Consider the following 22,532-nt stretch of genomic DNA (forward strand, 5'->3'; position numbering starts at 1 on the left):
CTCCTAGTAAGCAAACCAGAGAAAACCAATTCTTGAACTAAAGATTTAATCAGGTATGTCTTGTGGGGTAGAAAAGGCTCTTTAGTAAGTAAGGCTTTATTTTAAGTTCAGATAGAAATTTAAAATACTCTTAAGCCTAAGAAAAATTTAATTTACCACATTTATAAAATTAGATCTTACCAGCCAAAGTGCTCAATGAACCGTAATATTAAAAATCCTGGAAGTAATTGAATTTGAGTCTTACAACACCTGAAATAAAATCCTGTCATGTGTAGCAGAGGCGGTGGAAAATGCCTTCTAGTGGGAGATCCACAGTGACCATCTGTTTTATCAATTCAAATTTGGCTTTATTAACAGAAGCAGAACAGATTGTACCAAAAAAAAAAAAAAACTGCCCAACATTCCAAAGTTACTTTCTGTTCTTTTTATCAGGATAATCTTAATCAGATGTGGTATATTCTCAAAAATGTGAGAAAATAGCTTTTTCAATCCAAGACATATTTGCTTAACCTCCATAGGATCCTTACCAGAAAAGCATTATCTTTCCATAAGAATTATGAAACACTTAACTCTTAGGATAACTGGATATAAGCAGCTTAGGGAGATGTGACTAACACAATGAAAAAAATACTCAATAATCTAGAAAATAAAATTTTTGTGGACATTTTAACAGTTCATATGTCCTTTTAGGGAAGGGTAGGCATCCTGTAGTTTGTATCAAGCTACTATTCTTAATTCAATCTAATGACATATATTTTACTATGTTTCATAAGAACCAATTATTATACATTTGATTATGTCCAGATACAGATTTATTAAAGAGCCACATTTCACTCTAAGCAAACTCAATGGCTTTCCAACCATTCTCAGGCTTAAAAACAAAATCAGTCCTCCACATACTAATAGATAATGATGATGTGCCATTAACTGCCTGTACAACTATGGAACACTTACAAGATTTACTCAAACAACAAGTATTTATTGAAAGAAGCCACTGTGTGAATGGCTGGGGATATAGCTGGGGCAGAGGAAGAGACAGAAATAATAAAATACATTTCCTAATCCCACAGAGCTTATTCTTTAGAAAAGAAGGCAACATTAAGTGAGGATATAAATTATTGTTTTAATTACAATTGTGATAAGCACTATAAGAAAGAAGCAGAGGGCACCAGGAAAGTATTTAATAAGGAGACTTGACCTTGCCTGGGAGATCAGAGGATTCCTTAAGGAAGTGGTATTTAAACTGAGAGTTGAAGGATACATAAAAGACGACCAGGTAAAGAATAAGGAAGTCTGGGTATTGTAGGTATTCCCTAGACAGAGAGAACAGCACATAAAAAGATGTGGAAGCAGGAAAGAGCTTGGCATATTCAAGGCCTTGAAAGGACATCAGTGTCGTAGGCATTAAGGTGGGAAAGAAGCTGGAGAGGCACAGAAGGGCCAGATCATACAGCAGAGCCTCACAGGCCATGGTAAAGATCATAATCTTCATTTTAGGAGCAACAGGAGTCATTAAAAGGTGGTGAAAAGGAGAATGGCATGTTCAGGTGGCTGGCTCCTGTGGGCAGACCAATCAGATGATGTTTGCAGGACATCACTTAAGAGACTACTGTAAAGGTCTGCAGCCCCGAAGATGCTGACACAGGTAGTGGCAGTGGAGGGCAGAGACATGGACTTCAAAAACCTTAGCTTCTTCTGTGATCACTAAGATCATTAAAACTTTATGATTCCACAAAAGTTTCTTTGCTTTAATTTATGCACAGTTAGGCCTGTACTATCTACAGATGTTCAAACTGTTCTCCCGTGTGTTCTAGGTCTTTTGACAAAATTAACTGACATTCCCTCCTTGAACCTTTTTTCTTGGCTTCTCTAATGTCACATTCTCCTGGTTTTCGTTTTATTTCAGTGGTTACTCCTTCCTGGCATCCTTTGTAGGTATCTCCCCTCTCTCCATCATTTCTTAATGTTTGAGGATCCTGGGATTTGATCCTGAGTCCCATTCTCTTCTCTAATACACACTTTCTCCCTAGTTAATTTCATCCAGACCCATAAATTTAAACACCACCTTTGGCTAAAGAATTCAAATTGCCAGAGAACTCCTGACTCTCTTATCCTATCTGATATCTTAACTCAGATGCATCTCAAACTTTGGTCTAACCACTACACTCCAGCTTTCTGTTGTTCTTTAACAAGCCCTGCTAATTGCTATTTCAGAGCATTTGCACTTGGTGTTTGTTCCCTTGGCCAAAAACACTCTTTCCCCTGAACTTCACAGTTGTCTCCTTCGTAGTATTCAATCCTCAGTTTAAAGGTATCTCCTCAGCAAAGCTTTCTCTAAAGATCACTCACTCTAACAGACACCCAATCACACTACTATATCATCCTGTCTTAATTTTCTGGATAGCACTTGTTAATACTTGATTTTTTTTTCTGTCTTTCCTCACCAGAAATTAAGTCCTATAAGAACAAAAGCCTTGTCTGTCATCTTCATCATAAGACTGCCAGCACACACAACAGTTCAGGGTATATGGTGGTGTTCAAAAGAATATCTGCTAAACACGTGAATGAAGGTTGTTAATTTCAGATACAATTTCAAATCAATTTTTTGTCCAAAATGCACTATCAATTTTACATATATAAAGTCTATTATGATACGAATACAACTATGAAAGATTCTCATGTGTCTTACAAGTGCAGATTGCTAGAATTCTAAAATGCATTTTCTTTGCCCAGTTATATGATAAAAAAAAAGCAGACAATATATATGTTAAAGTACACTTGACCCTTGAACAACATGGGTTTGAACTGCACAGGTCCACTTACATATGAATTTTCTTCTGCCTCTGCCACCCAAGACAGCAAGACCAACTCCTCCTCTTCTTCCTCCTCTGTCACCTACTAAATGTGAAAATGATGAGGATGAAGACCTTATAATCATCTACATCCACTTAATGAATGGTTAATTTATTTTCTCTTCCTTAAGGTTTTCTTAGTAACATTTTTCTTCTCTTCCTTAAAAGAGTATAGTATATATTGGATGCCACATGCAGGGTTTAAAAAAAAAGAGTAGAGTATATAATACATATAACAAACAAAATGTGTTAATTTATTGTTTTTTTAATTGGAAAAGCTTCCAGTCAATAGTAGACTATTAGTAGTTAAGTTTCTGGAGACTCAAAAGTTAGACAGGGATTTTTGACTGTGCAGGGGGTTGGATCACCTAACTGCCATGTTGTTCAAGGGTTAACTGTACATGAGTCAAGGAAAACTTAAGTGTATACAATACCTGCCCATGATCATAGTGCCATTAATGATATTTAAAAGGCAGCAATAGGAAAACATGCTCCACATGATGCACAGTGTGTACAGTATCCAAGCTGACATCAGCAATGACTAACTGGGAATATCATAAAGCTGGATTCCAGTATGACTCTCCAGCAGCTCTCTGACACGCTGAACTGGTCCTATATTAAATCATCCATAGGTTCACCTATTATGGACTTGTTAAGTCAAAGGAATGATTGGCTTTATTAATCACTTATTAACGTGGTAATCCTAAGAAATATGAGTAACAAAAAAAAGACAAAATCTGTGAGTTTTTTCAGTCAAATTTTGGGAGTAATGGGGTATTTGTTTTTAAAGATCCAAAGTTTTAAAGGTGACTGCCTAGTTTTAGAGATCAAGACATGATTACGTAAAATAAAATAAAAAAGGAAAAAAAGACATGAATTATATTATTTCTCAAACTGTTTTTCCTGTGATTCTGATAAGTGTACCCTTCATGAGATACCCACGCTTCTCAAGACATTACAGAAAATTCTTCACGTGTCTCTACATTTCTATCCAGAAATACTATGTTTTATTATTTGTAGATTATTGAACTGGCTTATCAAAATTTCAGTGTTTTATTTTTAAAATCTAGTTTAACAACAACGAGGCAAACTAGCTGGAGTGGAGTGTGCAGGGGTGAGGGTTAGCAGGAGATAAGGTTGAAGCAGTGACGAGAGTCCTGGTAAGCATGGAGCATGCTAAACCATCACGAAGACTTGGGCTTTTGGTAAATGAAATAGAAAAGCTTTTGACAGTTTTGTACAAAAGAAGAGTGACAAGATCTGACAACATTTTAAAAAGATCACTCCAGGCCAGGAATGGTGGCTCACACCCATAATCCCAGCACTTTGGGAGACCAAGGTGGGCAGATCACTTGAGGCCAGGAGTTCGAGACCAGCCTGGCCATCATGACGAAACTCCGTCTCTACTAAAACTACAAAAATTAGCCAGGTGTGGTGGCACACGCTTGTAATCCCAGTCACTTGGGAGGCTGAGGCACAAGAACTGCTTGAACCCAAGGAGGCAGAGGTTGCAGTGGGCCAAGATTGCGCCACTGCACTCCAGCCTGGGCGACAGTGAGAGACTCTGTCTCAAAAAAAAAATTTTTTAAATCACTCCACCTGCTGGTTTGAACATAGATTGTACAGAAGTGCAGCAAAAATTGGGAAACCAATTAAAAATTTAATACAATAATACGAGTGATAAACAATGGTGGCTTCAACCAGATTATAAGAGTGGAGGTGGTAAAGAAGTGAGCAGATTGTGGATATATTCTAAAGGTGAGCCATCAGGGAGCAAATTGAGGGGTTGGGGAAGTAGAGACCAGGGAAGAGGTACAGGCAAAAAACACAAAGTTGAATGTCATCAGCATACAAAAATGGTATTTAAATGGCATCAGAAACCTTAAGACTAGAAGAGCCCTGGGCACTCCAACATTTAAAAGTAGAAAAGATAACAGTAACAACTAAGCAGGGGTAGCCATAGTTAAAAACAGGCAGAGCACAGAAGACTTTTAGGGCAGTAAAAAGACCTATAAAATTGATAAACTCTCGGTGAGATGAATGAAGAAAGAGGGAAGGCATAAATAATATCAAAACTGAAGAAGAAATCACTATACATGTATTATAGATATTAAAAGATAAGGTGTTTTACACAATTTTGTGCTAATAAATTTGAAAATCTAAATAAAACTGTAAAATCATAGGTAAATACAACTTACCAAAACTGAACATACAAAAGAAAAAGAAAATCTAAATAATTTAAAGAAAATTCCTGATCCATATGGCTTCACCAGCAAATACTTAAGAATAAAACTATATCAATCTTATATAAACTCTTCACAAGAGAGAGCTTTCCAACCCATTTATAAGGCCAGCATAACATCAACATAAAAATCTGTCAAGGACATTATGAAAACGGGAAAATTATTGGCCGAATCTCACTCTAACACATAAATCTTAAACAAAAGATCAGCAAATCAAATCCAGCAAGGATAATACATTATAATGAAGCTGGGATTGTTCCAGGAATACAAGGTTTACAAAATCAGTCCATGTATTTCATCTTATTAAAAGATTTAAAAGATGGCCGGGCACAGTGGCTCACGCCTGTAATCCCAGCACTATGGGAGGCCGAGGCGGGTGGATCATCTGAGGTCAGGAGTTCGAGACCAGCCTGGCCAAAATGGTGAAACTTCATCTCTACCAAAAACACAAAAATTAACCGGCATGGTGATGGGTGCCTGTAGTCCCAGCTACTTGGGAGGCTGAAATGAGAGAAATACTTGAACCTGGGATACTGAGATTGCAGTGAGCTGAGATTGTGCCACTGGACTCCAGCCTGGGTGACAGAGTGAGATTCTGTCTCAAAAAAAAAGATAAAAATTGTCTCATTAGATGCAGAAAAAAATGCTTCCTAAAATTCTATATCGTTTGTGGTTTAGAAAAACAATCTAGCAAACAACAAATAGAAGGAAAGTTTCTTTATCTGAAAAAAAAGTATCTACCACAAACATCAACAGTAAACATTATATTTATGATGACACAGTGAAGGGTATCCCTTTGAGACTGGGAACAAGAAAAAGATGGACCTGTTGTCACCACGTTTATTCAGCACTCTACTAGAGGTCCTAGACACTGCGGTTAAAAAAAAAAAAAAAGGAAAAATATGAAACATGGGAGAGTTACAAAAGATGAACTACAGCTTTCATTATTCATAGATTATATAATTGTGTACATATAAAATCCAAAATGATCTACAGAGGAATTATTAGAATTAATGAGTTTAGTAAGGGTGCTGGGCATAAAGCCAATATACAAAAACTGCATTTCTATATACCAGTAACAATTATTTTTTAAAAATTTATATAATGATTCCATTTATAACAGTATCAAAAACATCAAGTATCTAGGAATTAATCCCAAAAGATACTTGGGATCTTCACAGAGAAAATTATAAAACATTACTGAGGAAAAAAAGGTCTAAAATAAATGAAGGGATACATCATGTTCATAAATGGGAAGACTAAATACAGTAAAGATGTCAATTCTCCCCAAACTGACCTACACCGTCAATGTAATACCAATCAGAATCATAAGAGGTTTTCTGTTTGCTTTGTAAAAATTATCGTTTATTCTAAAATTTATATAGAAATGCAAAGGGCCAAGAATAGATAAGACGATCTTAAAAAAGAAATACAAGAGGGGAGGACTTGCCCTACCAGATATCAAGACTTAATTTAAAGCTACAGCAATTAAGTCAGGTGGCACTCATACAAGGAAAGACCAATGAACTAGAGAAAAGAGCCTAGAAACAGACCTACAGAAATATGGACATTTGATTCTATGACAAAAGTGGTAATGCAGAACAATGAAGAAAGGGAGGATTTTTTCCAATAAATTGTTCAAGACAACCAGATATCCATAAGGAAAAAATAAAACTTGACCTTCTTCAAATCACACCTAAACATTATTTCACATAGATTTTAGACCTAAATGTGAAAGATAAAACATAAAATGTCCATATTCTAGACCAGAGGCTCTTGGCCTGAGGTCCTCTGATCCAAAGGTCCTATGGATAGACTTCAAGATATAAAAGATACTTTTGACACATCATTTGTATCCCATCATGCCTTAGCATTTTGGTGTGCCAGTTTCAACTGCAAGCATCTACATCTTTTTGTCTGAGGTTTTCTAGGAGCTGGTTATGAGTGCTGAGAACTGATACCTGGCCCTCACCTGCCTTCAAATGATGTGTGTGAAGAACATGTGTAAGGAACATGATGCAAGTGAGGAACACGGGTTCCCAAAGGACCCAGAGATTCAGCTTCTTAATACACTTAACAAAGGTTATTAAGTGCCTTCACTTCCCTGCCTCCAATCCAGTATATTTCGTGTGATCATTCCCCATATTAATTACTTACACTTGAATCCTTATCTCAGAGTCTGCTTCTGAAGAAACCAAGAAAACTAAGACCCAAAGGCACCATGAACCTTAATGGGGAAAAACAATTACTTCTCTATTTTCATAAATGCTAATTGAAAAAAACAAACCAAAGTAGTATTGGCAGTACATATGATTTTGTCTCTAACAGAATCAAAGATGTTTTCATATCACATGACAGTTATTGCATATTTCACAGTATTTTTTACACTCATTTCTACTTTGAAATTGTTAGTTATTGGAACTACTACTAAACCGCACGATTGCAGTCTTCCTGTCTATATTGTTCATGCAACCATTAAGCAACTACCTCTGTGCAGTTAGTTAACTGCTGAGCAATAAAACAGTAAAGTTTAACATTTCTACAACTAGAGATCAACCCAAAAAGCCTTCAGTGAATTTTGTTGTTCTTGGAAAACCTATCCTCACCTTAGAAAGTGAGATACTGAAATTTTAATTCCACATACAATAGCTAAACACAATTAAAACTGCCCATATTTTAAGTGCAATTTTTGTTACCAAATGCACTAATTTAAAAGTACATAATGTCTCTATTACAAATGTATTTTTTTAATATCTTGAAGCTGTATTTCAATAATTTCTTTTGTAATGCTACGTATTTTATTTTATGCATTTAAAAACATCATACTATGAGGAAAGTTATTATAGGCTTCACTAGATTTGCAAAGGAATTCACAGCACAAAAAAACTTAAGAGCAACTCTGGTCTAGAAGATTATGTAACATAGGAAAATCCTCAGAATCTCACAGTATGAAAAACTTATTAAATAGGACTCAGAAAAACACTGATATATTTGACATTAAAATCAAATATCTCTCATCAAAAGATACCATTAAGAGAATGAATAAGCAACTAATGGAGTGGGAGAAGATCTTTGCAAAACATATAACTGACAAAAAGCTCATACCCATAATAAAGAACTCCTACAAATCAACAAAAGACCAAAAACTATTTTAAAAACGGGCAAGGAACTTGCCCAGTTACTTTCTTTTAAATCAGTCATCCAAATACCCAATAAATAAATGAAAAGGTATTTAGCCTCATTAATAATCAGGGAAATGCACTTTAAAACTACAAGGAGGCCAGGCGTAGTGGCTCACGCCTGTAATCCCAACACTTAGGGAGTCCAAAACAGGAGGATCGCTTGAGGCCAGGAGTTCAAAACCAGCTTGGGCAACATAAGGAGATCCCAACTCTACCAAAAAAAAAATAGATAAAACTTAGCCAGCCATGGTGGTGCATGCCTGTAGTCCCAGCTATTCAGGAGGCTGAGGCAGGAGGATCACTTGAGCCCAGAAGTTCAAGGTTACAGTGAGCTATGATTGGCCAATGTACTCCAGCCTGGATGACAGAGTGAGACTCTGTCTCTAAAAAAACAAAAAGCAAAAAAAACTACAAGGAGGTGGTACTCGACATCTACCAAATTTACAAAAGTTTAAAAGTCAGACCATATCAGCACTGGCTAGGAGTAACAGGAACTATTGTATACTATTAGAGTGTAAATTAGTATATCAACTTTGGAAAACAGATTGGTATTATCTACTGAAATTAAAGACACATATAACATATAACCCAGCAATTCTATTCCTATGTATATACCCAAGAGAAATCCACACAAGAGCCTAACAGACATGTACAAGACATCTGCTACAGCATTATTTAATACATGTCAGAAATGGTATGGCAGATCAATGGAAAAAGAATGAACTATTCAGTAAATGTTATTGAGACAACTTCCATTTGGATTAGGGACTTATATAAGAGATTAAAATTTTAAGATTTTAGGAGAAAATAAAAAAGAATACTTTTATAGCATCACAGTAAGAAATTTTCCTAAACAAGATTCAAACTACAATTAACCCACTATATATTGTGGATATTTTTGTAAAATCTTTATACTTCAAAAGTAGATACTGAAATATTTACAGACGAATGACATCAGTGACACAAGCCTAAATAATCCAACTAGGGGAGGAGTAGTACAGACGAAACAAGATTGGCTGAGTGATAATGGCTGAAGCTAAGTGATGGGTACATAGGAGTTCAGTACCTTTCTGTTCATGTTTGAAGAAAAATTTTTTTAATTTAAGGCATCATAAATAAAGGGAAAAGAGACCAGCCTGGGCAACATAATGAAACCTTATTTCTATAAAAAAAAGAAAAAAAAACTAGCCAGATGTGATCGTACACACCTGTATTCCCAGCTGAGGTAGGAGGACTGCCTAAGCCCAGGAGGTTGACGCTGCAATGAGCCGTGACTGTGCCATTGCACACTAGCCCAGGTGACCGATTGAGACTCAGTCTCAAAAAAAAAAAAAAAGAAAAGAAAGAAAAACACAAACTCTGTTAAGTTCAGAACTGTGGAAAACTAAATATTACCTTATTTGGGAATTTAGATGAGTGAAACTTTTTTAAATAAAATAATAAACATGAAAATCAGGATTCTGGTTGCCTGGGGTGGGAGGGGAGGAAGGAGATGCATGGAGAAAGATAAAGGACCCATTTGTTTTATGTTCTTTGTCTCAAGTTGAGGAGTAGGGTACATGTGTATTTGTTTAATTGTTTATTATATCTTATATAACATGTTATATATATACTTTTTTAATTTATGAAATATTTTGTAATTTAAAAAAATCAGAGAATTTTAAAACCTCTTAAAAATTAAAAATTTAATAGCAGAAAAAAATTACTTTGAAGTTACATCCGAAAAGTCCCCCAGAAATTAAAAGAAAAAGATGAATAAGTGGACAACAGTAAAGGGGGAAAATAGTAAAATAGAGAATTAGTGTAAAAGTATCCATATCTGAGTAAGAAAAGATCCAGAGAGAGAAAGAAATAACACGAAAGAAATAATATAATCTCTCAGAATTGAAAGACATGAGTTTCAGATTTAACAGGTCCCCCAAATGTCGTAGTGTTAGTTGGATAGTGTGTTTGGCTTTGATTCTGGGTAAGTGCAGGAGAGCAGTCTTCATACAATTTCTTCAGGTGTAGTCAGTGTCAGTGGTGGCTGTGAGTTACTCATTGGCTTAGGCTGTGGTTGGTAGCAGAGGCTGTGGTGAGGCTTTGCTGCAGACAGGGACACCAGACAGGCCAGTTCTGAGGCACCCGTGGTGGCAGAGGCAGGCCAAGCATGCAGGCCCTTGGGCTCCCAGGCAGCATACAAGGACGCCAGTAGTCACAGGTCCAGGAGGACCAGTCCTTGGGCCTACAGGCAGCTTGCTCAGGTGCCAGTGGTTATGGAAAACAGTATGGAGTTTTCTCAAAAAAACAAAACTAGAACTACCATACAGTTCATCAATCCTACTACTGGGTATTTATCCAATAAAAAGGAAATCAGTGTATCAAAGCGATAGCTACACTCCCATGTTTACTGCAGCACTATTCACAATAGCCTGGATATAGAATCAACCTACATGCCCATCAGTAAATGAAGGGATAAATGAAATGTGGTAAATATACACAGTGGAATACTATTTGGCTGTACAAAGGACAAAATCCTATAACTTGTAGTAACACAAATGGAACTAGAAGTCATTATGTTACGTGAAATAAGACAAGCACAGAAAGAAAAAATACCGTATTTTCTCAATCTTATGTGAGATCTAAAAATGGAGATGAAGAGAAGTTGGTTAATTGGTACAAATACACAGTTAGATGGATGGAATAAGTTCTAGTGTTCAATAGTACAGTAGGGTGGCAATGGTTAACAATAACATATTGTATATTTCAATTAACTAGAAGATTTGAAATGTTGCCAACACAAAAAGAGATAAACGTCTGAGGTGATGGATATCCTAAATACTCTAATTTGACCATCATTACACATTACGCACATATCAAAATATCACATGTATCCCATATATGTATCAATAAAAAAGTTTATTGAGATATAATATCGAAGGTCAGTGATTTTTCAACCCAATTCTATGCCCGAGAAAATCAAGCATAAGAAAAAAATCTTTCAGACACATAAGGCTTGAAAAATGTTTTTTCCTATTCACCTTTCTTCAGGAACCTATTGGGGGATATCTCCATCAAAATAAGAAAAAAGGAAGATAAATGATTCTAAGAAACAGAAAATTTAACAAAGGAGAGAGGGAAAGAGAATTTCCCAAAGTTGGTAAAAGAAAATCCGAAAATGGTAGCTCTGCTATTTTAGACCGGTAGAGCAATTAAGCTGAATGAGAGCAAAGAGAACTCATGTTCCCAGAATACCTCCTATGTGGGATTATACTGAGAAAAGAGTCAAAGCAGTTCTGGATGAATTAGGTATATAGAAAAAAAAGCAAACCATAAAACAAAGCAATTATTATCTCCAAAGTAATTACTATTAAGAATATTCTGTACAATCTTAATAACATAAACAATAACTTCTGATTTACCCATCATGAGATACCTACATCAGGAAGACAGGAGCAAGTGAAATGAATATGTGTATGTATTAGATGTGAAGATGATGTTGGGGATATCAATCCCTCACCTTTATCAAGCTAAAGCCTCAGCTTCTACAGTGGGAAGGCAAAAAATAATACATATAACTCAGGGGGCTGGGCAGAGAGAATCAAGAAATGGGAGCACCTGCAAGTTATTCAAGGACATGGAAGGAAATATCAAAATATTCAACTTGACAAATAATTGCCTCCTGGACACAGGAATTAGCGTTGGAATAATGAGAAAAGGAGTACATCTTTTCATTGTGAATCCAGTATTATTTTACTTTTTAAGTTATGTACATATGCTATTTTTAAACACAAAACTTAGTTTTTAAAAATGCAAATAAGCCAAGGTCAAATAAGAGTAATAAGAATAGCCATTATTTCCCAAGTGCCTACAACCTGTGAGCAAAACACCAGGTCTTTTACAAACACCACTTTTATTCTTCAGGCCAGCTTTGCCAAGGAGGATTATCCCAGTTTTACAGATGAGAAAACTGAAAATAAAAATAAATAAGGAACATTTTTAATTCTTTTGTTTCTTTTGTATGTTTTTGTTTGATCCTTTACCTTTCCAGCAGTAGCAAAATATTCACCATCAGGAGACCATTCCATCAAATGTACAGATACTGAGGTTCTAAAAAAGAGAGAGTTAGACAATTAGCCCTTTTAAAATCTGGTGTACTGTATATAAAAATGGTCAAGATGAGATTTTTGTAACATAAAAGTCAGAATCCTCAGAATAAGACTGTTTTTGCTTCCCTAAAAATATAAATAAAATATTTCACCTCCATAAAAACGTAAATTAATTAAAACTAATCTAACATTCACTTTGGGAAAAGAAGAATGTAAGTAACATGAATATAGTATATCTCCACCTACATTTTAAATATAACATGTTAAAAGCTGAGCTTATCATCATCCCTGACTAGTCTTCATCACATAATCTATATGACTGTTAATAGTACATCTTCCACTTGAAAGACTGGCTGGCAACTTTCACATCTTCCCCCTCCCCATCCTTACCTCAATCTATTAATGAGTAATTCCTATGTATCAACCCTGTCAACTCCTGTCCTGGGGCTATAACTATGAAAATACTTTCATCCTTTTTTTAAATGATTAACTGTAGCACAAATTAAAGAATGCTATTATATGGGTTTTGGTTAGAAAAAATCTACTTTCTAGGTGTCTAAATGCAATGGTACCATCAAAAAATAAAGATCTTTGTGAAAGGAAACATATGTTAGGAAGCATTTGCTTTTAATTAATGAATATAACAATAGAAATAGACACTAACTTGCACTGCCAGACACACTTCCAATCATTTAAAACAGGAGGAATTGTATTATCAATTTCTTCCTCCTCTTCCAGAATATCATCTCCTGGAGGAGCCCACAACTGAATAGAATCAGTTGCTGTCAACAATCTATTATCTGAAAATTAAAGAATGTTATGATGAATATGCAAATATTATATAGGGAAATAAATGCACACGGGCTTCTGTTTAGATCTGTAAACTATTAATATTATGTGAAAAGTAAGCAATATCGCCAATGAAAAACACTTGGTATATATCTATTTTTTTAAAGTCCCTTATAAGAAAAAAAAGAATCTTCTGGACGACAAAGAGTAGTTCTTAAGGAAGATTTGAGAACAACAAAGTAAAGCTTACTGGCAAAGAACTATTATTATCAAGCAAGTCAAAAAAACTAACAACAAATGTATTAATAGAATAACAAAGTCCCCAAAACTCTGATATATACCACATAAAATGTCCTCGAGATATAAGGCATAACTACAAATTAATAAAATGTGGTTTTACACATGAAATATAAAAATAATCCTTATTAATTGTGAATATAAAAAGGGAGAACAGCTATTATCATTAGAGGTTCCTAGTTTTTCAAAATTAAAGATAGTAATTTCCTGTTACGAATGATAAAATGAGGTGAAGTTTTTTTGGTCTCTGTTTTATTTCCAATGGTGTTTCTTAGCAAATACAACAAGAGTAAAGGGCAGCACACATTAACTAGGAAACAAATCATAACTGCTTCTTGAAATAAAACACTCAAAGGTAGGGGAAAAAACAGAATAGTAAATTAAGCATTGCACAAAGCACTGTATACCAAGAAGGAAAAATTACATTTGTCAACAAAAAGAAAATATAATATATTGATCATTTTCTTATTATGGGAGACTATATCACATTATTATCATACATTTAAAACAAATATTTAATTTAAATAATTTTAAATATAATTGCTAAATACCTTGAGGATCCCATGCTAAGTTGTATGTCACAGAACTCAAAAAAAACTGCCCAGTTTTAAGCCACTGGCACTTGAGTTGCTGAAATATGCAGACAAAAAGAAATAAGAAAAAAGAAAAAGATGTTTTTCAAATAATATCCCAAAACACTACCATTTTATCATTTTCTTCAACTTAAAAGATGAAAATATCTCACTATTATTTTTATGTACTGTTTTTAATGTAACTTTCATTGGTTCCACTACTATCTATTATACCATATTGAGCTCCTTGCCATGCCCAAACAAAGCAGGTTCTCTCAGGCTTCTTCTCATGTCTATAAATACCTTCTTATATTTAGGATATCCTATTCCTCACATCTCCATCTGCAAACCCCTATCCTTCCACTAAGATTAGCTAACTCATCATCTCTGCTATGAAGCCTTCTCTGACATCCTGGCAGCACCAATACCACTTTTACATTCTGCCATTATAACACTGATCACATGGAATTAGTATTTGTCTACATATCTGACTCTCCTCCCATTAAACTGCAACTCTTCAAGGGCAGAAACTATGTCATAATTTTGTTATCTTCAGCGTTTATAATGGCTGGCACAAAGATGTTAAATGTTTACATATTTCTTTGTAGTACATAAATATAAAATGTCCTTTTGTGAGAGGACATTTGTGAAAAGCTTTACAAAGCTATGTTACCTTAGGCAAGCTATATGTTAACTGCTTGGCAAATAATACTTTTTAAACAGTAATGCCATTTTGTGTTGTAATATTTTAAGAATATTTAACAATTTTAAAATGTATACAAGGTTTCCTGACTACCTCAAGGCAGAATTTTAAAACACAGCTGCATCCCAACAGTTTGGGAGGCCATGACAGGAGGATTGCTTAAGGCCAGGAATTTGAAACCAGCCTGGGCAACATAGCAAGACCCCCATCTCTATAAAAACTTTAAAAATTAGCTGGGCATGGGAGCTCACACCTGTAGACCCAGAGCTCACACCTGTAGACCCAGCTACTTCGGAGGCTGAGGCAGAAGGATCACTTTAGCCCATGAGTTTGAGGTTATAGTGAGCTATGATCACACCACTGTACTCCAGCCTGGGTAACAGAGCAAGACTCTATATCTAAAAAAAAGTGTGTGTGTGTGTGTGTGTGTGTGTGTGTGTGTGTGTGTGTGTGTCTGCAAACCCTGCACTTACTCCAGCCTGGGTAACAGAGCAAGACTCTATATCTAAAAAAAATTGTGTGTGTGTGTGTGTGTGTGTGTGTGTGTGTGTGTGTGTGTGTGTGTGTGTGTGTGTGTGTGTGTGTGTGTGTGTGTGTGTGTGTGTGTGTGTGTGTGTGTGTGTGTGTGTGTGTGTGTGTGTGTGTGTGTGTGTGTGTCTGCAAACCCTGCACTTCATTATCCAAAAATTATTTGATATTTTATAATCAGAGAAAATGTTATTTTTAAACCCTACCACTGCTGACCAAACAACAATCACAACAGCATAACACTACTTTAAATACTGTTCAACAAATCTATTTTAGTGTAATAATTAAATAATTCCTAAAATTACAGACATCCCTAATATTCTTTCCTTTAGTGTTCCTCAGAGTGCAATCTGTGGAGCAACTACCTTGAAGATATTTGGGGAATGAGACCTGGAAACCTAAATTTTTAGTATGTGCTCTAGGTGACTCTTAAGTAGTCCAAAATTTGATATCCATTTCACAATACTATTATAGGGAAAGATTAATATTTTAATTTATACTGTTTTGGGGGAATGTAAAAAGATATATTCAAACACATATATTTAATGAAAAAATACCAAAACCGTTTGTTTTAAGGCATTTCACTTAAAAATATACTTTAAAAATTACTTGTAAATATACACTCAGCATTCAGATTTAGCATCTGTAATTTTGATTATTTCTGAGTGACGGTAAAAATGTAATGCATGCAGGACGTTTTAAAGGGCTTAATTCTAACTACATTAGATGTTTTGAACATTAAGTAAGACAAATATAATATAGCACCCAGTATGAATCTGAATGGTTCACAATGTGGTATGCTTAACCACTTAGCTGAGCTGGTAAGTGAGCTTTTTAAACTCCTAACTTCTTCATTCAACCAACATTTAGGAATACCTACTATGTTCCAGATACTTTTTTTTTTTTTTTTTTTTTTTTTTTTGAGATGGAGTCTTGCTCTGACTCCCAAGCTGGAGTGCAATGGTGCAGTCCAGGCTCACTGCAACCTCCACCTCCTGGGTTCAAGCGATTCTCCTGCCTCAGCCTTCTGAGCAGCAGGGACTATAGGCATGTGCCACCACACCTGGGTAATTTTTTTATTTTTAGTAGACACGGCGTTTCACCATGTTGGCCAGGCTGATCTCAAACCCCTGACCTCGTGTTCCACCCGCCTCGGCCTCCCAAAGTGTTGGGATTACAGGTGTGAGCCACCACACCTGGCTGTTCCAGATACTGTTCTAAGTACTGGGGATTCATCAGTGAAAAAAGCTTCCTACCCTTATGTACCTTTAGATAACATTCTACATAGTAAACAATAAATAAATAAATGCTGTAAAAAAATTTTTAAATAGCAAGATAAGTGGGGGTACAATTTTTTAAAGGGTGGTCAAGGTAAACCTCATTGACAAGGTATTAGTGAGCAAAGACCTAAAGGATCTATGGGAGCTATCCTTGGAGATAGCTGGAGGACTAACATTCCTGACAAAGAAAACAACCAACACAAAGGCTCAAAGAGGGAAGGTTAACTGAGAAACAGTAAAAATGCCAATGTGGCCAGAGTAGAACCAGAGAGGACAAGAACTTAGGAGGTGAGCTCTGAGACACAGTAAGTGTGGTATTGAGTAGAAAGGAAGTTGTAGACTACAAAAGGCTTTTGGCTTTTTATCTGAAAGAAATATGGAGCAGCTGGGCATGGTGGCTCTTGCCCATAATTCCAGCAATTTGGGAGGCTGAAGTGGGAGGATCACTTAGCCCCAGAGTTCAAGACCAGCCTGAGCAACACAGGGAAACTCCATCTCTACGAAAAATTTAAAACTTAGCTGGCCATGGTGGTACATGCCTGTAGTCCCATCTACTTGGGAGGTTGAGGTGGGAGGACCATTTGACAGGTTGAGGCTGCAGTGAGCAGTGATCATGCCACTGCACTCCAGCCTAGGGGATAGAGTGAGACCCTGTCTCAAAACAAAAGAAAAAAGAGAGAGAAATATGGAACCATTACAAAGTTTTAAGCAGAGAAATGTCATGATCTGCTCTGTTGAGAACAGAGACTGGGGTTGAAGGCAGCAGGAAACCAGATATCAGATAGAGATTAGTAATCCGACAAGAAGTAACAGTAGTTCAAACTAGGGTAGATCTCAATTAACACAGTAAATATCAATTTGCAATATTCTAGAGACTTGGGTTTCTAAAAGCACTAGGGATGTGTCCCTAGTGAATGTAAGGATCCTAACATAAAGCACTAGACCAATTTTTCACTGATACTCTAGTCTATTTTCAGCACTAGCTCCTAAGGAGCTTTTTATTAACATCAATTGGATTCTAAAGTTAACTAGATTCTAAAAGTAGTCTATTATTGGTTAATACTTACACAATTTCTTTTATGAGAATTTATGCCCAAGGGCTCAAATATACAAACAGCATTACCATATGAAGCTGCAATCTAAAAAAGAATAAATACAGCATTAATATCTAGAAAAGGGTAAAATAAAGATATCTTCCTTTTCATAATAATGTATAAACTAATTACATATAATATAATCTCAATACAGTATTCACGGTTTATTTCCTTCCATAAATATACCTGGAAGTGTACTGGAGTTCAGAGTCTCTCCTCTGTTATCAAAAAATTCAGCAGGCTTTATTTTACATATCAAATACAAGGTTGACCTATTCAAAGAAATCATATTTGGATGGACAGCTGCCAAGATGGCTGAATAGGAACAGCTCTGGTCTACAGCTCCCAACAAGATGGACACAGAAGGCAGGTGATTCCTCCATTTCCAACTGAGGTACCAGGTTCATCTCACTGGGACTGGCTGGACAGTGGGTGCAGCCCACAGAGGGTGAGCTGAAGCAGGGTGGGGCGTCGCCTCACACAGGAAGCACAAGGGGTCACGGGATTTCCCTTTGCTAGCCAAGGGAAGCTGTGAGAGACTGTACCGGGAAGAACACTACACTCTGGCCCACATACTGCACTTTTCCCATGGTCTTCACAACTGGCAGAAGAGGAAATTTTCTCCAGTGTCTGGCTCAGCGGGTCCCACCCCCACGGAGCCCAGCAAGCTAAGATCCACTGGCTTGAAATTCTCACTGCTACCACAGCATCTGAGGTTGACCTGGGACACTCGAGCTTGATGGGAGGAGGCGCATCCGCCATTGCTGAGGCTTGAGTAGATGGTTTTACCCTCACAGTGTAAACAAAGCTGCTGGGAAGTTTGAACCGGAAGGAGCCCACCACAGCTCCCTGGGACAGAGCACGTGGGGGAAGGGGCGGCTGCAGGCACAGCTTCAGCAGACTTAAACGTCCCTGCCTGACAGCTCTAAAGAGAGCAGCAGTTCTCCCACCACAGCATTCAAGCTCTGATACAGGACAGACTGCCTCCTCAAGTGGGTCCCTGACCCCCCCGTGTCAGGGACCTCACAGGGACCTCACAGACTGGGAGACACCTCACAGTAGGGGCCGACAGACACCTCATACAGGAGAGCTCTGCCTGGCATCTGGCGGGTGCCCTTCTGGGACAAAGCTCCCAGAGGTAGGAACAGGCAGCAATCTTTGTTGTTCCACAGCCTCCGCTGGTGATACCCAGGCAAACAGGGTCTGGAGTGGACCTCCAGCAAACTCTAGCAGACCTGCAGCAGAGGGGCCTGACTGTTAGAAGGAAAACTAACAAACAGAAAGGAATACTACCAACATCACCAACATTAAAGAAAAAAGGTAGATAAATCCATGAAGATGGGGAGAAACCAGTGCAAAAAGGCTGAAAATTCCCAAAACCAGAACACCTCTCCTCCTCCAAATGATCACAACTCCTCGCCAGCAAGGGAACAAAGCTGGATGGAGAATGACTTTGACAAATTGACAGAAGTAGGCTTCAGAAGGTGGGTAATAACAAACTCCTCCGAGCTAAAGAAGCATGCTCTAACCCAGTGCAAGGAAGCTAAGAACCTTGAAAAAAGGTTAGACAAATTGCTAATAAGAATAATCAGCTTAGAGAGGAACATAAATGACCTGATGGAGCGGACAAACACAGCACGAGAACTTCATGAAACATACACAAGTTATCAATAACCGAATCGATCAAGTAGAAGAAAAGATATCAGAGATTAAAGATAAACTCAATGAAATAAGCAAGAAGACAAGATTAGAGAAAAAAGAGTGAAAATAAATGAACAAAGCCTTCAAGAAATATGGGACTATGTGAAAAGACAAAATCTATGTTTGATTGGTGTACCTGAAAGTGACGGGGAGAATGGAACCAAGTTGGAAAACACTCTGCAGGATATTATCCAGGAGAGTTTCCCCAACCTAGAAAGACAGGCCAAAATTCAAATTTGGGAAATACAGAGAACACCACAAAGATATTCCGTGAGAAGAGCAACCCCAAGACACATAATTGTCAGATTAAACAAAGTTGAAATAAAGGAAAAAATGTTAAGGGCAGCCAGAGAGAAAGGTCGGGTTACCCACAAAGGGAAGCCCATCAGACTAACAGCAGATCTCTTGGAAGAAACCCTACAAGCCAGAAGACAGTGGGGGCCAATATTCAACATTCTTAAAGAGAATTTTCAACCCAGAATTTCATATCCAGCCAAACTAAGCTTCTTAAGCAAAGGAGAAATAAAATCCTTTACAGACAAGCAAATGCTGAGAGATGTTGTCACCACCAGGCCTGCCTTACAAGAGGTCCTGAAGGAAGCACTGAACATGGAAAGGAACAACTGGTACCAGCCACTGCAAAAACATACCAAATTGTAAAGACCATCAATGCTATGAAGAAACTGCATCAATTAATGGGCGAAATAACCAGCTAGCATCATGATGACAGGATCAAATTCACACATCACAATATTAACCTTAAATGTAAACAGGCTAAATGCCCCAGTTAAAAGACACAGACTGGCAAACTGGATGAAGAGTCAGGACCCATCAGTGTGCTGTATTCAAGAGACCCATCTCACATGCAGAGACACGTACAGGCTCAAAATAAAGGGATGGAGGAAGATTTACCAAGAAAATGGAAAGCAAAAAAAAGCAGGGGTTGCAATCATAGTCTCTGATAAAACAGACTTTGACCCAACAAACATCAAAAGAGACAAAGAAGCCCATTACATAATGGTAAAGGGATCAATTCAACGAGAAGAGCTAACTATCCTAAATATATATGCACCCAATACAGGAGCACCCAGATTCATAAAGCAAGTTCTTAAAGACCTACAAAGAGACTTAGACTCCCACACAGTAATAACGGGAGACTTTAACACTCCACTGTCAATAACAGACAGATCGACAAGACAGAAAATTAACAAGGATATCAGGGCTTGAACTCAGCTCTGCACCAAGCAGACCTAATAGACATCTACAGAACTCACCACACCAAATCAACAGAGCATACATTCTTCTCAGCACATCACACTTATTCTAAAACTGACCACATAATTGGAAGTAAAACACTCCTCAGCAAATGCAAAAGAATGGAAATCATAACAAATAGTCTCTCAGACCACAGCACAATCAAGTTAGAACTCAGGATTAAGAAACACACTCAAAACCTCACAACTATGTGGAAACTGAACAATCTGCTCCTGAGTGACGACTGGGTAAATAACAAAATGAAGGCAGAAATAAAAGATGTTCTCTGAAACCAATGAGAACAAAGACACAATGTACCAGAATCTATGGGACACATTCAAAGCAGTGTGTAGAGGGAAATTTATAGCACTAAATGCCCACAAGAGAAAGCAGGAAAGATCTAAAATTGACACCCTAACATCACAATTAAAAGAACTAGAGAAGCAAGAGCAAACATATTCAAAAGCTAGCAGAAGACAAGAAATAACTAAGATCAGAGCAGAACTGAAGGAGACGGAGACATGAAAAACTCTTCAAAAAATCAATGAATCCAGGAACTGGTTATTTGAAAAGATTAACAAATACATAGACCACTAGCCAGACTAATAAAGAAAAAAAGAGAAGAATCAAATAGACACAATAAAAAATGATAAAGGGGATATCACCAATGATCCCACAGAAATACAAACTACCATCAGAGAATACTATAAACACCTCTACACACATTAACTAGAAAATCTAGAAGAAATGGAAAATTCCTGGACACATACACCCTCCCAAGACTAAACCAGGAAGAAGCTGAATCCCTGAATAGAATAGACCAATAAGAGGTTCTTAAATTGAGGCAATAATTAATAGCCTACCAACCAAAAAAAGTCCAGGACCAGATGGATTCACAGCCGAATTCTATCAGAGGTACAAGGAGGAGCTGGTACCATTCCTTCTGAAACTATTCCAAACAATAAAAAAAGAGGGAATCCTCCCTAACTCATTTTATGAGGCCAGCATCATCCTCATACCAAAATCTGGCAGAGACACAACCAAAAAAGAAAATTTTACACCAATATGGCTGATGAACATCAATGCAAAAATCCTCAATAAAATACTGGCAAACCAAATCCAGCAGCACATCAAAAAGCTTGTCCATCATGATCAAATCGGCTTCATCCCCGGGATGAGAGGCTGGTTCAACATACACAAATCAATAAATGTAATCCATCACATAAAGAGAACCAATGACAAAAACCACATGATTATCTCAATAGATGCAGAAAAGGCCTTTGACAAAATTCAACAGCCCTTTATGCTAAAAACTCTGAATAAACGAGGTAATGATGGAACGTATCTCAAAATAATAAGAGCTATTTATGACAAACCCACAGCCAATATCATACTAAATGGGCAAAAACTGGAAGCATTCCCTTTGCAAACCGGTACAAGACAAGGATGCCCTCTCTCAACACTCCTATTCAACACAGTATTGGAAGTTCTGGCCAGGGCAATCAGGCAAGAGAAGTAAATAAAGGGTATTCAACTAGGAAAGGAGGAAGTCAAATTGTCTCTGTTTGCAGATGACATGATTGTATATTTAGAAAACCCATCGTCTCAGCCCAAAATCTCCTTAAGCTGATAAGCAACAAACATATGAAAAAAAAATTCTCATCGTCACTGGTCATTAGAGAAATGCAAACCAAAACCACAATGAGATACCATCTCACATCAGTTAGAATAGTGATCATTAAAAAGCCAGGAAACAACAGATGCTGGAGAGGATGTGGAGAAATAGGAACGCTTTTACACTGTTAGTGGGAGTGTAAATTAGTTCAACCATTTGTGTAAGACAGTGTGGTGATTCCTCAAGGATCTAGAACCAGAAATACCATTTGACCCAGCAATCCCATTACTGGGTATACACTCAAAGGATTATAAATCATTCTACTATAAAGACA

At 37.0% G+C, this 22,532-nt stretch overlaps 1 protein-coding gene across 11 annotated transcripts in view; it reads right to left on the reverse strand.

The window, feature by feature from the left end:
• Positions 1–22,532, reverse strand: part of DMXL2 (Dmx like 2) — a 175,950-nt gene that overhangs the window by 106,413 nt on the left and 47,005 nt on the right. For all 11 annotated transcript variants that reach the window (XM_054531479.2, XM_054531478.2, XM_054531476.2 and 8 more), the window contains exons 3-6: positions 17,602–17,673; positions 14,003–14,081; positions 13,030–13,165; positions 12,300–12,366 (exon numbers count right to left, since the gene is read on the reverse strand). In XM_054531479.2, coding sequence (XP_054387454.1) covers positions 12,300–12,366; positions 13,030–13,165; positions 14,003–14,081; positions 17,602–17,673 — 354 coding nt within the window. The remainder of the gene's footprint in view (positions 1–12,299; positions 12,367–13,029; positions 13,166–14,002; positions 14,082–17,601; positions 17,674–22,532) is intronic.

Source organism: Pongo abelii, chromosome 16 (assembly GCF_028885655.2).
Source record: "Pongo abelii isolate AG06213 chromosome 16, NHGRI_mPonAbe1-v2.0_pri, whole genome shotgun sequence".
NCBI lineage: Eukaryota > Metazoa > Chordata > Mammalia > Primates > Hominidae > Pongo > Pongo abelii.